The sequence below is a fragment of the Monomorium pharaonis genome, chromosome 9, assembly GCF_013373865.1.
Source record: "Monomorium pharaonis isolate MP-MQ-018 chromosome 9, ASM1337386v2, whole genome shotgun sequence".
NCBI lineage: Eukaryota > Metazoa > Arthropoda > Insecta > Hymenoptera > Formicidae > Monomorium > Monomorium pharaonis.
In genome coordinates this window covers 7192028-7210785 of record NC_050475.1, presented here as the reverse complement: position 1 = coordinate 7210785, position 18758 = coordinate 7192028, and the positions used below count along the sequence as shown (strand labels likewise).

General features: G+C 38.1%; 2 protein-coding genes across 3 annotated transcripts in view; one reads left to right on the top strand and one right to left on the bottom strand.

Annotated features, from left to right (window-relative positions):
- Positions 1–18758, top strand: part of LOC105833853 (transcription factor cwo) — a 53588-nt gene that overhangs the window by 6602 nt on the left and 28228 nt on the right. The gene's annotated exons all lie outside the window — the stretch shown is intronic.
- Positions 863–18701, bottom strand: LOC105833854. Of its 2 annotated transcripts, XR_004964735.1 has the most exons (9): positions 12348–18701; positions 12017–12195; positions 9550–9686; positions 9339–9471; positions 8353–8514; positions 8007–8123; positions 7762–7923; positions 2442–7656; positions 863–2307 (listed from the first exon to the last, which is right to left on the bottom strand). XR_004964735.1 is itself a non-coding variant. In XM_012675888.3 (8 exons), the coding sequence occupies exons 1-8, from the start codon at positions 12514–12516 to the stop codon at positions 7369–7371; spliced, it is 1347 nt and encodes a 448-aa protein (XP_012531342.2). In that variant the 5' UTR covers positions 12517–18701; the 3' UTR covers positions 863–7368. The 2 variants fall into 2 exon arrangements, 1 of the variants encoding a protein (XP_012531342.2); XM_012675888.3 differs by having other exon boundaries at positions 863–7656.

Here is an 18758-nt window from a genome sequence, read left to right as displayed (position 1 = left end):
TTGAGTTAAATATTACACGGATTAATTAGCGATTCTCTCGTTTCTTAATGCTGGCAACGGTCGGGAATCCGTTAATATGTTTCCAGGAAATGTCATCGCCTGGATACAATAAATATTTATTTATATCGGAAAAATACAAATGTGTTCCCTTGAAGTTCGCGCTGCTTAAAATGAAATTCATAGAAATAAATAAACAAGCCGCGATCGCGGCGCAAAAGGTCCGGGTTCAAATCTACCGAGGACAATATCAGGTGTGCGATCTTATCAATATTTGATTTGAGCATAAGCATGTATCAAGTAAAGATCGTAATCTTTACGAATATTCAACTTGAGAGAAATAAACAAAAATTCAGTAGACTGGATTATCAAGGAGAGATTAATTAGTGTCACGTGAAACGCTTATCATATCTCGTTCTATACTCCTTCGAGGGGATCGATTCCAGCAAACCAACAAACAAACCATTTGCCAGAAGAATTAATCCGCGCAAATTAATGATACATATTCGCGCGCGCGTGTGTGTGTGCGTGTGTGTCTGTGCGGGAGCTCAAGGGAATATAATAACGCACGCGGTGAAACGTCACGCGCGAACGTGTCGTCGCGAGCGTTTCAATTATGCATATTCAAGGAGCGTGGCATAATTAGAGGTGTGTGTTCGCGCGGCGAGGAAGCGCCACGTGCGCGGGACGTGTGAAATCTCTTTTAGTACCTGCGTTACACACGAGGTTACCTCCCGTCGACTCATTTTCTATCCCGAGCGCGACAAATTGCGACAATTACGCGGCAAAAAGGCGTTTTCCGGAGCGCGCGAGACCTCGGCGGCGCGTTCGCGCGCGCGCGCGCACGGGCGCTGTTTCTTCCGTCTTTTTTTTTTTTTTTTTGCTTAGAATGTAAATTCCGCTTCTTGCGAACGGTATTGTGTTTCGCGTTTGACGCAGTTGCATCCCGGGCGCGTGTGACGTGTGCGTTATCTTTTGTAGAATTGAAACGTCTCGGCCGGCAGCCGCTCCAAGGGTCAATCGGTATAATCGTGACGAGTGGAAGTTCGCGGGGCGGCGTTCTGTCGCGATCAGAAAATTGACATTGAATCAAGCAGAAGCGCGAGAAGCGAAGAAAAATCCAACATAACGAATGGTAGATCGAAAACGCAACGAAATATTCATAATTCCCTGAGACGGTCGTTCCGGTAATTGCTGTCGGATTGTCAGACTGACGAATATTAATCGCTGGAAAATAAATCTCGGTACAATTTATCGCGATTACTCTGCCCGATTTGTACCTTTCTCTTTTCACACACACCCACACACACACACACACGCACGCACGCACGCACGCACATAATACGCGCGCGCGCGCGTGTGCCCTAGAAATATTTTTCTCGTCCCACGATCGCTTCTCGAACGGAGGAGGGTAACGACGGGCGGACGAGACCATCCCCTCTGGTATCCGTGTAATTGAGAAATACATAAATCACGGCTGTCCTAAGCGCTTTTAAACGCGGGAGATAGAAATTGAAAGCGAATGCCTGCCCCCGCGAATCTCCGGTCTCCTTCGACAGCGACTTTTCTCCCCGCCCTTGACGCGTAGTGAGACGATGCGTGCAGCGATATGTGCGTATGTGTGTGTGTGTGTGTGTGTGGTGTGTGTGTAACGACATCCAAACGAACGTTACGAGCTGCACTTTCGGTATTTTTCCTTCGCTGTATTTGTGTCGATAGCTCCTCCCTGGGAGAGTGGGAAGGTTCGAAATTTTCCGTCGTCGCCATTCGGTACATGTAGTTTTGCGAAGAAGAACGCGAGAGATTGCTGATGAGCGATGAATGCAAGCATTTTTACCCCTTTCTCTCACTCTCTTTTTCTCTCTCACTCTTTTTATTTATTTTTATACATTAGAGATCGAAATTACTACACTACGGATTTTTTCAGGGATGAATCTCTCGAAGGGCGATTAGGAAAACAATTAAATCTTAATTAAAAGTCTCTGTCCGAGAAAAATAATTTTGATGTACATTTTTTGTCACAATTTCTATTTAATATGCGGAATTTGAAGATGTTATTTAATCAGAAAAACTGTTTTTTTTTTTTTTTTAATAAAAAGAAATAAAAATAATTTCTTGATTTACAAATTCTCGATATTAAAATGCTGCAAATAAAATTGTATAAACTAACAGAAAGGAAATGTAAAGCTTGATATTTAAAATATTATAAATCAAGCTTTTTTTAAATGCCGCCTACAGCTTCCGTTTTTTCCCCCCTTTTTAAATACAGCTTCCGTTTTTTTTCCTATCTCGGTAGCACGTGGAAATTATCTGTGAAGAAAAAAAAACTGCGTCATCATTGTCAGCTCTTATCAGCATAACATAATGGGACTTCAATTTCATGTAAATAAAATGAAACTGCGCAATCAACAACAGTAGGGGATTTTCGTATAGAGTACACAGACCTTAGGCTCCTCGCAGTCATATAATGTATATTAATACCGGGGGAAGAGTCTGTGGAGCGTACACGGTGGCCTAACGACACGAGGCTTTCCGAAATAGAAGCGGTGACATCAATGGAATTCAATATGAGTACCAATAACTCCGATAGCGTGGCGGACGCGATATTTATACATATTCCGTATCGGCTGCCTGTCATCGGCTATTTATTATCGTCTCCCGTGGCTGCATCCCTCTCTCTCTCTTTCTCTCTCTCTCCCTCTCACCCTCTCCTCTCTCTCTCGCTGCGATGCGCCTGTCCGCACGTGAATTGACTTTCGGCGCGGCGAGGTTAATCGATCGCGCTCTCTCCTTTCATGTTTCGTGTCGCAGGTGACTGCAAATCGAAAATTCGTGTGTGCGCGCATCTTTCGACACGGCAACGCCAAACCTGCTCGCGTGGCCGTGGCGCGATATGGTTCGAGGAGGGCCTTCTCGAGTGCCTCGTACATGTGTGTATGCATGCGGTGGAAAATTTCGACGATAAAATCGTGTCGCGATAAGGCAGGACAAAGTACTGGCGCAACAAAACGCGTCTCATCGTTTGTATCGTATCATGTTGATTGCTGATGTTTAGCATTTTTGATTCACAGGCTAGAAACTGAACAAAGACGCTCAAATGGAGTACAGTGATGTAGATATGAAGACGAATATAGGATTTGTTCTTTATTTACTGAAGCTTAATTTGAAGTATTTTTAGCTTTGAACTTAAATTTTTTTCCATTCGTGTGATTTTATTTGAAGCATTTTAATTTGGAGAATTTGTAAATAGAATTTCTTTCTACTTTTTATTATAAATATGTGCTAGAGAAAATAGATATGCGTGTTGTAATATATTTTTGTAATATATTTGTGTGTGTGTGTGTGTGTGTGTCTGTGTGTGAATAAATTTAATAATTACTAAGGAAGGTTATCGATATTGAGTTGCCTTTCACTTTGTTTTTGGATATAGCACTTCTTAAATAAAAGCTAAAAATAAAACTTTAAAAACATAAATGTAAACTAGAAAGTGGTATAGTAATTTTTATAATACTGTTATATATTTTATAATAATTAAAGTTTTTGCAACATAATGTGAACGTCTGAAAAATTGGGTTCTAAAATTGACATAATTGGCTACATTTTTTTCTTTTTCTTTAACATGAGTGATTTGTACAGACTAGAATATTTAAAAAGTTTATGTACATGAGGATTCCTAGAAGCCTTTCACTTCGATGTAAAACATTTCTTTGTCGACTATTTAAATACTTTAAGCTATTTCGAAAAACGCAATACGATTGTAACGCAAGCGCGATTATAGGCATGTAAAGGCAAAATTAGGTTACATTTTTCTTTTAGTAGATTTTGTATAGAAAAAGAGCCATGAATTATTTTTATTTTTTTAATTATCTAAACGGACCATGTTTTTTATCAGCATTTAATACAATACAATGTTTAGTTTCCAAGAAATAAGTGGATGCCATTTTAGGAGGTTTATGTCAGTACTCGCGACTTTCCTCTAAACATTTTTATGATAAATATTTATCACTTTTTAACGTGTGCTTTTATAATCTGAAGTAAACAGAAATTGACGGATGGTTATTTTTGTCTCCATCACCTCGTTTCTCCTTTTCCTTTCGAAAAAGTTATCGATTAGCAATTCCTCTGGTGCTGGTTGGAGGTCGATAATCCTATCGCTGTCGAGAGATTCAGTGTCGTTCGAGAAAAAGTGAGAGTCACCTTGGCACTCCGCTGTCCTCGTTGCACGGTGTACGTTGTATGATATGTGTGTGTGTGTGTGTGTGTGTGTGTGTGTGTGTGTGTGTGTGTGTGTGTTTTATGCTTGTATGTGTATTGCACGAGTGATGGACGCACGCGCCGAGTGCTCGTGGAAAATAGTACGGCGATCTTATTACTGGAGGCAGATGATTCATTGCGAAAAACTCTGAACCCGTCGCCTTTCATTCTCGGGATTATATTCTTTGCTCATCACGATCGTTCATCCTGCCAGCATCTCGCAATCCGTGCCGCTGATTTCAATCTCCCAGAAAAAAAAGTTGTTTTATTTTGCTGCATTCTCGAATAATATTCTAAAATTATTTTCAGCGGAATAAATAGTTGAAAGCCTATAACTGTTGGGTAGACTCAGTTAAGGTGCAACCAACCTTTCGAGCACCCTCGCCGCCGCACGGCTTTCTCAATTTTTTTTTTTCTTATATGACGTAGTCAAGGTTTGTTTCGACGAAATCGTGAAACCAGCGCGGCTGGATTTAGCTGTGTGCCGTCTCGGTCGTACTATTTCTAGAGTTATGAAATATGCGTGAGCCCTCGTTTCCCGTGGGACTGCGGAAACCAATTTGTACCGGGTCCGCGCTATCAGGATTATATTATCTACCAGCAAAAGAACAGAAATGTTTGAAGAGAGTAGATTTATATTTTTTTTATAATTACGATAACCATATTTTTTTAGAAAAAAATAAAGGACGGACCTGAAAATTTTTGGGCTTTGTTCATATGTGTTTTGAAATCAATTTGTGATTTGAATCCATGGATTACGGAGTTTTTTTTTGCGTAGTTTCCTGGTAGTTGAAAACTATCGATTATATTGAAACAAAAACAAAACGGTTCATACAGCCACTCCACTATCAGCTTTTGTTGCACTAAACAGATGCATTGCTGCCAGTCCTAATAATACCCCAGATCTTTACATATCTCTTATGATACATTTTTTAAGTTATATTCTAGGAATAAAGTATTTTTAAGTGGTAAATTTCGAAATTTGTGCTATTTAGTGCTGGGCTCGATTCGGTTTAGATATTCTGTATATTAATAATTACAGATCGATTATTATATTTACACAATTGACTGTCCTATTATCTGATTATATTATCAATATATGTTTTCGTGTTGTTCGATGTCTTCGATAATTCGCGAATCGAGCGACCATCGCGTCGGTGCGCGGAAAGTGTACATAATAATAATATAATACGCTCGTTCGCACGAAGCAGCGCGGCGAGCCAGAAGTCACGTTGCATGACACGCGCTCGGCCTGGATACGGGTTAGTATTTTTGCACAACAACCCGGTATACACGAGTATACAGGGTGCGTCGTGTAACTGGGACGGGCGCTAATACCCGTTCCATTGAAGATGGAAAGAAATGTTACGGACAAGACTTGAATTGCATAGCAATGTATAATCTAATTTCTTGTTGACTTTTTTCGTAAGCCAGGCACTGAAAAAATACAATTACTTTTTTTTTCTTTAATGGATTCATACATATATTTTTTGGCAAATAGTTTCTTCTGAATACAACACACGTACACATTACGTGTATAAAAGTATTAGAAGGGGGAGGATGTTTGCGTCTGAAAAAGAAATATTTCACGAAATTTTTAATACTTATTTTAGCATGTTTCAATATTCATTTTTTTGATAATTGTTTTGCTTTAATATTTTTATGCACAAAATAATGAAATAACATAAATAGTGAAATTAATTGGGGCAAAGAAAACAGAAAAAATGAATCGCAAGACGTGCTCTATATTATTTTCTGTCTCCGTTAGAGTGCGACTGCACTTTGAACAAAACAACATCGCGAGGCGAGAACGATTGTGATGGATTCGTCTTTCCTTTTCATCCGATAATTCTATATCCGTCTCATCTACGGTTGAAAGTTACATATATTGTCTTACGTTAAATTTTTTATTTCAACAGGGGCAGATGTTACTTTTTATTACAAAAGGAGAAAGAAAGACTATAAACTTGCAATGAACCCGAAATATAATTTCTACGGAGAAGATATTGTACTGTAAATTATAATTTTTTTTTTACAACAAAGCTTTGTTTCACGGCTTAAACATAACGACGCTGTGGTATTTATTACCATATAAAAGTCGACCATCAATCGCATGCATATTTTTAGCAATCACACAAATAAAAATTACAATTTAAATTACAAAATAATATATGTAAAAGCGCTTAAAATACATCAGTTTTTTCACTATGTGCAAAAAGTTACAAAATGTTATATTATAATTCTTTATTATAAGTATAGAAATACGTATAAAACGTATTCAACTTACTTATATAAAGGCAGCATTCACAATCAGACTATAAAACGTCTTATTTTAATAAAAATTGGTTATATTAATATTTTTCGCGATGTAATTTTTATAGGAAACGTCAAATTTACATACTATTTTTGAATAATTTTCGAATGATAACTAGATCGTAGTATTTGTCATGCAATACCAGTACAGAGACCGATGTAACAGAAACTTCGCTGTACACTTTTTGCCACAATATTTTCTCCATGTACTTTATGTAATCACACGTGCAAGAAAGCTTGGTACGTGCACTGCAAAACATATCCACTCTAAATTCCGCGAAACTATAACGGAAAAAAGTGACTTTTTTTCCACTTTAAATAAGCGTGAAATTAAAACGGAATTATATACGTAGGACATTGTCTATAATAATGTCCTTTATAAATAAAACGGACTAGTGTCCTTTATAAATAGAACGGACTAATGTCCTTTATAAATAGAACGGAAATTTAGTATTCTTTTCCGGATACAGAAAAGAACATATCATCTGGAAGACAATATTTTATTACATTCAAATATACATTATACATTATTACATATATACTTATAAAATATATACATATATACATATATATATATACTTATATATATATATATATAAAACATTATATATATATGTGACCAGAAAATATGAATGAACAAACTATATAGTTTGTATACAAAAAAATAAAACCTTTATCCATAATAAATGTATTATATTAGTTTGTTTGATATATAATATATATAAGAGAAAAAAGAAGGAACAAGTACAAAATCCCAAACAAAGATAAAAATGTAAATAATAATAAAAGAAATTCTTAACATTTTTACAAAGTACAATGAGACAAAATTTCTTTAGCTCGCTTGCATAAAAATTCGTTGTTGTTACCGAGGCACAAAGCATCAATTAAACCAAGCAATTGGCTAAAAGATGATGGATAAGTCAGATCCTTCATAAAGTAAATGGCAAATCCTAAAGCGGCTGCTTCTTCCGCAGATGTAACATCAATTTTTAGTTGATCAATCTCACTGATCACAAGCCAGGCAGTAGCATCATTGTAAAAAACTTTTGGTCCAGGAGAAGGTAATAGTAGATCATCAAACGTTGGAACTTTCTGCATAAATTATACAAAACATACAAAGAATTACAGACATCTATTAAGCATATATAATAAAATAAAAGAAAAACGATTTTAATAATTTATTATACAAGATTTTACCTGTTCAAGAAAAAAGTCTTTTGTCCCTCGTAAAGTTACAAATTTTTGTAGCTGCAGAATGTTGTTAATTCCTTTCTCCGCTGTCTTTTTATACATTGTGTTTATAGTATTAATAACACTTTCAATAGATGTTTTCATCCTTAATTCAGCTTCTTGGACAAACTATAATATATACCACAATTTGTATGCATACAATTTTAGTATTTTTCTAGTATTCATAGTATTTTTTTTAAGTATATACTTACACATTCTTTTCGTGAAAGATAGTAAGGCCACACATTTCCAACGTGAGGTCGAACTTGAAATGATTGCTGAAGTAATTCAACAATTGTGGTTGTCGACAATTCATCTTCTGCTGAATCCTAAAAAGGGACAATAAAACAAATAAATGTAATTTTACATAAGAATGCAAAAAATTGTTTTTTAATATGTTGAGTTATATTAATTTAATATTGAATTTGTAAGGCAAGAAAATTAGAATGAGCCTATATCTTATCATCTCATTAAACCATCTTAACTTTCATTTTAAGTATTGTTCGATTCTCTCTCTTGCACATTTTAATATTACGAGATTCTTAGAATGCATGTTACCTGAAGTTTCTTGTAAGCCTCTTCTGGAGTTATTACTTGTATAAGTTTACCCTTTTTGTTTGTTTTTTTTTGCAACTGCAAAGGATTATGCATCTGCTGCATACATTCTCGACGGTTGTTTCTGTGACGTCTAATATCAGCAATTTGATGTACGAAATGTCCCTGTTTCACATCATAACTTTTGACTATAGAAGTCTGGACTGCTAATTGCATATCCAAGCAAAGAGTTTTTGTGTAATGGAGATGAAACGCACCCCTAATGTTAAAGTAACAGAAGCCCGATGGTAAAAGATGAGGAAAGAGAGAGACAGATTGAGTCATTCGTCACTATTTTATAAACTGCAAATTACCGAATATGCATTAAAAAAATTAACGCAAATAAAAGTTGAATTAATTTCATAGACATACATATTTATGCAAGTAATCCTGCTAATATATTCCCATAATAAAATTATAAATTAATTTTAAAAAACAAAATCGCTTAATTGCATTAATTCTAATTTTATTATGGAGATATATTAGCAGAATTACCTGCATAAATATATATATTTATAAAACTAATTCAGCCTTTATTTGCGTCAATTTTTTAAATGCATATTCGATAATTTGCAAAAAGTTGATAAAACAGAATGACTCAGTCCGTCTCTCTCTTTCTTCATCTTTTACCATCGAGATTTTGTTTAATGTTTCCAATTTCTGCCACTTTAACATTGGGAGCGCGTTTCATCTCCATTACACAATAACCTAGACTGGTATTCATAGTCGGATCTTATATTTAACATCATCTTAAGTACTGTCTTAAGATGCCATCAGCCAATCACAGAGCCGTATTAGCCTCTTAAGATATGGCTTGAGACGATCTTTAAATAAGACTCGACTCTGAATACCATTCTTAGACAACTAGCAGTTCAGACTTCAAAGATCATAACAAAGTTGAAAATTGTTATATAAATACATCGATTTAAAAATCTACTGTATCTACTTACACATTTAGTTTTAAATTTGGGTGACTGTTCTATATGGATTGAAGGAAAGTTTGTTACAAGAGCTTCTCCTAGATCACGATATTGCCAACGTTTTTTCATATGATTTATGTTGTGAGGAATCAAGTTGTGCCTGCTGATTAAATAAGGTACACAAGACTTTATATTTTTGTTTTACTATAAATAAATAAAGACATCAAATGTATATACTTACTCCAAATGGTCTATTATTTCGTCTTTTAACTGAGAGCATAATTTTTTTTTTTTTTTGGGACTCATAGCTTGCCCTTCCAAAAAAGGCATTACATATGAACTAAAGCTAGGTAATAACTGGGTTTTATTATTATCAAGCTGCAATATTTAAAATAATAAAATAATGGAATTAATTTACAAGACCAGTAAACCACCCCGAAGGCAAAAGAATGTGAATCTTGCCATTTATAACATATTCTGGGACAGTCCATGGATACTCGAGTTTGCAAATGCTGTACATTTTAAGTTCATTTTTACAAGATACAACATAACTGCATGTGTTTTGTTGGTATGTTGTAAGAAGAGTTTCCACAAGCACATAGAACACATTTTCAAAGAGAAATATGCGACAAACTCTACCGAACAAAGGATGATCATCAATCTCTCCAACTATCAAAATGACATTGTTCTTGTATTGTACACCATGATATTTTAAGTATGACAATTCGATTGCATCAGAGACATTATCAGAATCAGGTAACATTTCAAAGATAGTACTTTCATGCTCTTTTATAATAGCATTTTTAACTTTTATGTCCGCTGATGGAGATAAAAAAGAATGTTTAACAGAGCCATTACTATGAAACATTTGATAAGCACATTCTATTTGAAAATGATCCATCACAGAATAGCAAATATTTTTGTAGGAAAAAAAACGCTTTTGCTTGACAACAAAATGTTTGCTTTCAGCACGTATACATGATTGGAATCTACCTGGCCCATGAGTGTGCATCTGTGCAGCTAAGTGAACTAACATGTGCAACTTGGGAAAGAAATTACCTGGATATAATTTCACATACAAATTTTGGTGTTCATGAACTAAAGCCTCTATTGCAGTTAAAGATTCAACTGTCAATGCAGGTGACCATATCAATTTAACAAGTCCGACAAGCAAAAGAAAACACTGCCAGTGCTGATTATCAGTAGGAATATCATGATGCAGAAGAATCGGCAAATGATACATTAGTGTGAAGTTTGCTTTACTGGTTCCCGATATAGAAAAATCTGGAGGAATAATGCGAGGCCTTTCACCACTTGGAATGCTTTTGTGAAATTTAAATTTGCTAATCAGAGTATTCAGGCGATCACGAGTAATTAAACGTTGCAAAACAATAGTTTTCAGGAACAAGCTTAATTCTTTTGGAACAATACCCTCCAATAATACGTGCATAGGATCATACAGAACATCTTTGAATATATTGAAGAAAGGAATGTGCCGAAATATGGTATCTCGCTTAATTCCATTCTTTTGAGACTTTTTGGAATACAATGCCTTATTTTCCTTCATCATTTTTTTCATTTCATCGACAGTTCGATAATGTTGTATTTCATCTCGCAAAGGACATTGAGAATGATATGACATTTTAGGAAATAATGTAAATGACGCAGTACAGATTCTACATTGTTGCTTAACGCGAGGAGAAAAACATTCCTTAAAACCACATAATTGATGTGCTGCTAGTGCATCAGCATGATATGCAAATAAATAGCCATAAAATTTTTCTCCTTGTGGATCAGAAGAAATTATAATTCCTGTAGAAGCAAGCATCTTTAAATCGTTAATGAAATTATTAAGAAGAATCTCATGTGTCTTAAAAGATTTCAATGATTTACTTTTACATACAGCAATGCAAAATGTAGCTGCTAAACGTGATCGTAATTGGACAGGTATGTTCAGAATTGTCACGTAAAATAAACATATTTTGTTAGTACCTCTGTGCATGCCAATTGGATTACATAATTCAATATCATCATTGTATAATAACAAAGCAATGTTGTTTTTTTCGTGTGCAATCTGTCCAGGATGATTCCTGAATCTTTGACCCTGCATTATATCAGTTATGTGATGATCTGACAATGGGGCATTATTTTTGAAGAAGGATAAAATTTCATTAAATTTTGCTAAATTCTGAATTATATCAATAATTGACACTACATATCCACTACTGCCATCAGGAAGATCTACTTGTTGAGGAACAAGATACACACCATTTTTTATCAATTGACGTTTACGTAATCTATCTGAGACTGACTGAGAAACATCGTTTTCATGACCAATGCAGCCAAGAAAATTTGTCATTACGTTTATTGCTATTTTAGGAACTTTATGTTTTGCTTCCAGGAGTACAATCTAAAATTTTATCGGCAAGATTCAATTCTTTTTCATGTTTTTCTACTATTACATCAGTATTGACATTAGTTTCATTTTGTTGTAATTCTACAACTGGCAAATCACATGCAAACCTCGGGGCAACACATTTATGAGTCTTAAATTCTGTTAATATTGAAAAATAAAAATTGCATTTACGACAATGACAAATTACTGTGTGTTTTGATCTGTTTGTATGCGTTACATTTACGTGATGTATTAAACGTGTTTTTTTATTGCAAATTAATCCACAAAGCAAACACTCGTAACCCATTATTACCCAATTATTTTCCTCAGCTACAATTATATCATTATCCTGTTGCTCTACATTGTTGGCAGATTGCAGAGTTTGTTGAGAGTCTGGATCTTCATTGGGATTGATTACTTCCATTACTTCGATCACTTCATTGCGTACTGAGTCAGTCAAATTTTCTATTGCCACTATTGTAGGCATTGTAACTGCAATGAACCAGTAGATTTTATTAATTTCCCTTCACAATATAATAAAGTATACACTGAGAGAAAAAAAGTATAACATGCACGTAACGTAATATAATCTATAATAATAATAATAATAAATTATCAAATAATTTATTTGTAACAAAACTTACTTTCGTGCGTATGAGCTTCTTTAATTATTTCCACACGCTCATGTAAAGGCGAATAATGCCCGCAAAAAGAGCACACATTTGTGTTATCATCCGCCTGAGGCAACTCAAATTCGTCGCAATCACACGCCGTACATTTACCGCGATGGTTACCGCGTCGATCGACACCCATTATTAACACCAACAATTAGTAATAAAAATATTTATTATAATTGGGAAGAGGACGGCCGTTAGAGTAACAAGTTAACACTGTTGTGAGTGAACGATACGGCTATCGCTACCGCTCGCGCCATATTGCGTTGCGTTTTGTTTATTTCGTCCGCTTTAATATATATGGCGGACCACATCCTTTATAATGTCCGGTTTAACGTCTGTTTTATAATGATTATTTCCAGTCCTATTTATATAAAGGATATTGATCTATATAAATAACATGTCACATTAAGAATTGCGCCAGTCACGCTTAAATAAAATGGACACGTAAAAAATCCGTTCTAATATGGTATATTCCGTTACAAAATATACATGTCCTTTATATATAAAGAGGATATGTTTTGCAGTGTGTCTTTTTATATTTATATTTCGAAGCCGCGCGCCTTCGCACAATGGGGTACATTTTTTCAGCACATTGTAAAGGACGATTGCGAACGTTATTATTGTGTCACCGTGTATCCTTGACCTTTCGCAACTACACGCGCGCCGCGCGTGGTCGGGTGGACGTACGCGGGATTTCGCGAGGACTTTTGGCCACGCGTGACTTGCGTAACGCGAAAGAGCGTGAACATATGCGAGAACACGCGCCGCGCGTTGATCGATGCCGATACGAGTAACCTGCCTTTTCTCGACTTTTCGAAATACCTGTCTGCCTGCCCGCTCGGCTGGCGGACAGCAATGCGCGGCGATTCGACGTTTTGCAACGAGAGTAACAAACGCGTCCGAAAGATTGGCGCGCACGCAACGCACGCGTATCCGCTAGAAAGTTCGAAAGAAAGGATGGATTCTTAATTCTTTAATGAGCGTTCAACGTGATGATATCGCGACGATATCGCGATGAGAGAAATGAACCCCGAGCGGATCAAATTTCACTTTTTCCATTCCTCTTGCGCGATAGATTTTTATTTCATAAAAGTCCACGTTGCACCTTTACAAGCCTCTTTAAAGAGCCATCAGCGAAGAACATTTAATTGAGATTAATAATTTGCTCGTGATTGCAACTGCGAATGGACCGCGAAGCATTTCATTCTCTTTGCACGTTGAATTAATATCTATTATTATGATGTACTATTCGCGATTTAATAGTGATCCGCACAATAGTGCAAAATGAAGGCTCATTACGTGGCATTACGCGTTCGGCCATCGATCAGCAACAGGTTGCAAATTACCGTGCTGTCAGATCCACACAAGACTCGGATTGCCTTTAATTCACGGAACATTCAGATGGAATGGAGAGGGAGAGAGAGAGAGAGAGAGAAGGAGACTAGACAGTCCGAAAATATATATTCTCATGTTTCGCGGGAATCATTTACATGATTACGAAGGACGCGGATGACGTGTCGTTTCGTCTCGACGTGACAGCAGCGCGAGATTACCCTCGTCTCGCCGAGGCTCGAGGTGATGATGCCTCGCCCCGTAGATGGCCGTAGGCCACGATTTCGCGGATTACGCCGATTCGAAGGTAGTGGCCATTCAAGGCGACGACCTTCGGGGGCCGGCCCGGCCGAAAATAACTTAGTAGATCGGGATCGCTCTATTTTACTCGGAAGATTCGGGTGGCGGCGAGAGACGCGGACGGGAGAGAGAGAAGGCTGGTGCCCGAATGCACTGGGGCGCATCTGTTCCGCAGCTGTCAACCGTGTCAATTGAGCATCGAGGACGGAGAGGCGCGCGTTACCGATTGCAAAACATGCATGGAGCGAACGCGATTGTCGTGCGTCGCCATTCGCCAGCGAGGACGAGGCACACTCGCGCGCGCGCGCGCGCGGGTCAACCGGGAACCCCCGCCGGAACCCCCGGCGATCCGTCGTCGTTCGTAGGTGCTGCGAGGTATAAATCATCATTCACATTCTTGCGTCATCGGAGATGAGGCGTTATATACCTATCAGCCAGGCCATCAATCGCCATATTGTGTTTCACGGCGGTTTAGTCTGCTCGCTGAATCTATACACAAGATGTGTTTGGACAGACTAAACCTTGCAAAACTTGCCGATAAACAGCGTTATATTGTAAGCGGTTAAAAGCTAATTGATTTCCGTGCGCGACTATCGAAGGATGGAAGTTCGATTAATTCTTGTGAGTTCTAAGAAAGTCTCGAATTCAGATTTTGAACTATCGGGGTAGCTCTGACATTGGAAATCGCACAACTGTTTCCTAGTAACGAACTGGACGGTCTCTTATGATTTTTGGAATTTTGAGAGAAGTTTATTCCGAACGTTTTATGAGATATTTACTGGTGACTTGATTAGTTATAAAATCGTTCTGTTTGAATTTTTATTCAAACAATTTTAAGTTATTTTTTAAAAACTCGAACATTTTTAGAATATTTTTAAACAAACGTCTTGAATATTTTTTGAGAAAGCTTGAATATTTCATAAAACTCTCAAAAGTAAAATTGGCCTTTATGTCTGTTTGTAAAATATAGAATAAATTGAAATCATAATATAAAATGTGAAAGAAACGTTTTTCCAAAAGTACTTTCTTCTTAAATAATTTTTTTATATATTTGAAATGATTAAAAATGTGATAAACTCATATCACTTACAACATACGTCGTCACGCTTAAAGAAGAGTAGATTGACACAATGCAATGGTGTTAAAAAAAAAAGAAAAAAAAATAGATCTTCGAAGAAAAAAATAGATCAAAATGTCTTAAGTCGAAAGAGGCATCTTTCGTTACGAGAGAGAGAGAAATTCGCTTCATATATCGAAGTGATTCGAAGTGCCTCGAGCCCGTCACTGTACACTCAATCGCGAATAAAGTGTGACAAGTGATAAGTGCGTCTTTTCCGTTTGCCGTCCGCTCGTTACGCGCACGTGCGCGTGCACGCGGCGGCGCGTATTTACGCATCATCACTTTCCATTTGCAGGAACGTATTTTATTTGCCGCCGGCTATACACGATCGATCGGTCCATCGGATTTGTGTGTCTCCCACACACCTGAGCGACAAGGAGAGAACGAATGCCCGCGTTTTCAGATGGTTCCGCCGACGACGACGACGACGACGACGCGTAATCGCCGTGACGACGTGCGTGCACAACGTTCTCATTATTCATGTGTCGTCGCCGGCCATCTGCGTCGTTCGCTCTCACACGTACACCACGGTCCATCATTTCCTGAATAACATGGCCCCATCAAGGATGACGGAACCGCGCGAATCTGTTAAAAACAGAGGATACGAAGGTTAACCGCGATTTCACGCACGAAACAAACCCTCTCGGACAAATTTTTTGAATAATAATTTTCCACAATTTATAATTAAGTAAATTAATTTCGTAACGATTGTGTTTACCAGAAATTTATGCTAGAGTATTTTGCGCTTTCTGTGTCGTCCAAATTTATCATCAAAAGGATCGTCCCTTTTGCACGTGAAATCCTAAAATCTCGCAATCTCGGGAATCATCCTGCACTTCGTCCGACGCAACACAGGTAGCGCGATACGAGCCATATAAATAACGTATGGTTAGCGACTCACGGTGCTAAACTATTAGCGTAGAGGAGCGTAGAGGAGAATGTGTTATTAAGATGATAAACGTATAACAGCAGCGGCGATTAACCGGCAGCGGCGTGGCGAATGCGTTCCTGCGTTTTACCACTGTCGACGTTTGTTTATGCCTGTGCGTAGGAATGCAGGCAAGAGGAGAGAAAACGACAAAGAGAAAGAGAGAGGGAGAGGGGGGGGGGGGAGGGGAGATGGCATATCTACCTGCGTGCCCACGCCCTCGCGAGAGCGCACGTGCGTTTCGTGCTCCGCGACGACGTGAAAGTGAATGGTAACGCATCGATGCGTACACGCCGGCTATGGCGTTGCAAAAAGGTCGTCGAAGGACACGCGAGATGCGTTCGTAATACGACTCCGCGCGCGGCGCGTCTGGGATTCTAGTTCACCTCTTTGGGAGACCTAGACCCGGCAGCCCCGGACTTTGTACCCCACGCGCGCGTTTACACGCGCATCCGCGCTCCAATTCCACACTCGGCGGAGTTAAAACGAGAATCTTCGCGGGCGAGAGGGTTCGATTTCGGTGAATTCACGGCGTCTTCTCGACGACGTCGGGAGTCGGTGACGTCAAGACGCGCGATGACGCGAGCCGCTGAAACCCGGTCGCGCCTTCCATCCGCGTGGAAGAAGGGAATAAGCGCGAGTTTTCCGAGAAGATTCAGGCGGATCTGAAATTATTTTCTAAACAATTGATTCCTTTATTTCTTACATTTTATTGAGGGAGGAAAAGAGACCGTGGATTTTCGATCGTCGTCGATCCGGCGGGTATTTGACTGGCTGCTCATTTTTACGTCTCGCGCAAAATCTCAGCGGAGATTTTCGACGCGAGCCTCTGCGCTCGTGGCGTGACTGCTCGCGAGATGGGATCGCCGGTCAAGTGAATCGCCTCACGCACGTGCGCGCGCGCAGCCGAACGTGAAAGTGAACGCACGAGCGCGAGCGGACGGCGTGGTGGGCAGTAAGGTCGATGAAGGACGCCTCGCGTGGATCTCGAGCACGGCAGTTGAGCGCTACGCGCTCAGATCTTACTTGCACGCACCATGAGAAAAATGAAAACCGTAGGCGTAGAAAAAAAAAGTATGTAGGAAATAAAGAGGTGAAATGAAAGAATGCACTGAGAAAAATGTGTGATATTTTTGTGACTGTAGTTGTATAAGTAAAATAGTTACAGTCAGGAATGTCATTTTTATAGTAATTATTAATGGTTGTGGCGATGCCTATAGATCGGTATTCATGGTCGAATCTTGTATTTAAGACCATTTTAAGTATCGTCTTCGACATTCAATTATAGAGTCTTATTAGCATCTTAAGACATTACTTGAGACCTTGAGATCTTGAAGTAAGATTCAACTATAAATACCAGTCATAGTGATTGTTTTATAGTACAACTTACCATAATTAAATTCTCCTTTTACTTATGACAACCACATCATAAGTTGCATAGACCAATATTATGATTATGTAAACTTTAATATAGTTTAAACAAACTATAATTTATATTGAATAACTATAACAATATCTTTGGGCCTAAAAATGACTGTAAATTATAGTGATATTTTTTTTATAGTGAACTATTTTTTTCTCGCGATAATTAGAAAAATATGTATGTATTCACACAAAAAAATCGTGTGGCCTTTATACTTGCTTCTCTGCTTTACTCTTTGCTGAATAATTTTTGATACTTTAAGACACGAATGTTTATTACGCGAATTTTATTGGAAGGTGTCTCGAAGCTGAATATTCAATCACGAGTAGAGAGATCCTTAGATTTTTATGGTGGATAATTTTACTTTGGAAATAAAATCTTCAGAATTGAATAATAAACTTCCGAGTGATTTGCTCGACTGAAATTTACGAGATAATAAACAATAGGACGTTGTTAACTCTTTTACTCGGTGATGTCATCGCTGTCTATATTTGACGTATATACTCTACGCGCGCACACACACACACACACACATACACACAAAATGCGAAAACATTGTCGCTCGAAAGACATCTTGAAATTGATTTCGAAATTAAATAAGTGATCATAAATAACATTCGACGATACTAAATATGAAAATGAAAAAAAATATATGCGGTTCCACAGACCAACGTTAAGAGCCAACACTTGGCGGTTTATCGATTGCTTTTGCAGCTTTGCTTAAGATTGATTGAAGACCAATGGGCGAGCTGTGGTTTTTCCCAGAATCGCAATAAATCTCCAGGTGCTGGGTACGTCAGAACATACGCCAGAAGAGTGAAACGTGCCAAGATTAATCATACGATCCTATGTAGTTTGTATTCAACAACCAATTTCTCTAATTCGACGTGCTCGGAAAAGGAAGGAAAGAACGAAGGGAGATCTCGGGGGAGGCAAGGAGAATCCTTAATATCCTCGACGTTATGTACGTCGGGCATTACGCACGCAATCCCCACCGGGAAACGAAAAGGGCAGCCCGCGCCGGATCGAAGTCATCTCCACGTGCATCTCCAAGTTGTTGCGTCATTGTCGACGTCGTCGTTCGTCACCGCGCACGGTCAGAGAATTCCGGATATTCTCTCCGGCAGCCGACGGATATAATTGCCGCTATTAATGAAGTAGCACGGAATCGCGACGTTACGAAACGTCGTTTCCAACCACGACGTTTCAGTCTACCACCATATGCACCGTGTATAGGCATGCCACGTAAGAAAAAGCGTTGACAGTATTGACATA

Coding starts and splice junctions, on each gene's coding strand:
- LOC105833854 (XM_012675888.3), bottom strand. CDS start 12,516: ATGGGTGTCGATCGACGCGGTAACCATCGCGGTAAATGTACGGCGTGT. Junction 9,687..12,016: donor TAGCTGAGGAAAATAATTGG/GTAATAATGGGT, acceptor TAAATATTGCAG/CTTGATAATAATAAAACCCA. Junction 8,515..9,338: donor CCAAATTTAAAACTAAATGT/GTAAGTAGATAC, acceptor GATGTGAAACAG/GGACATTTCGTACATCAAAT.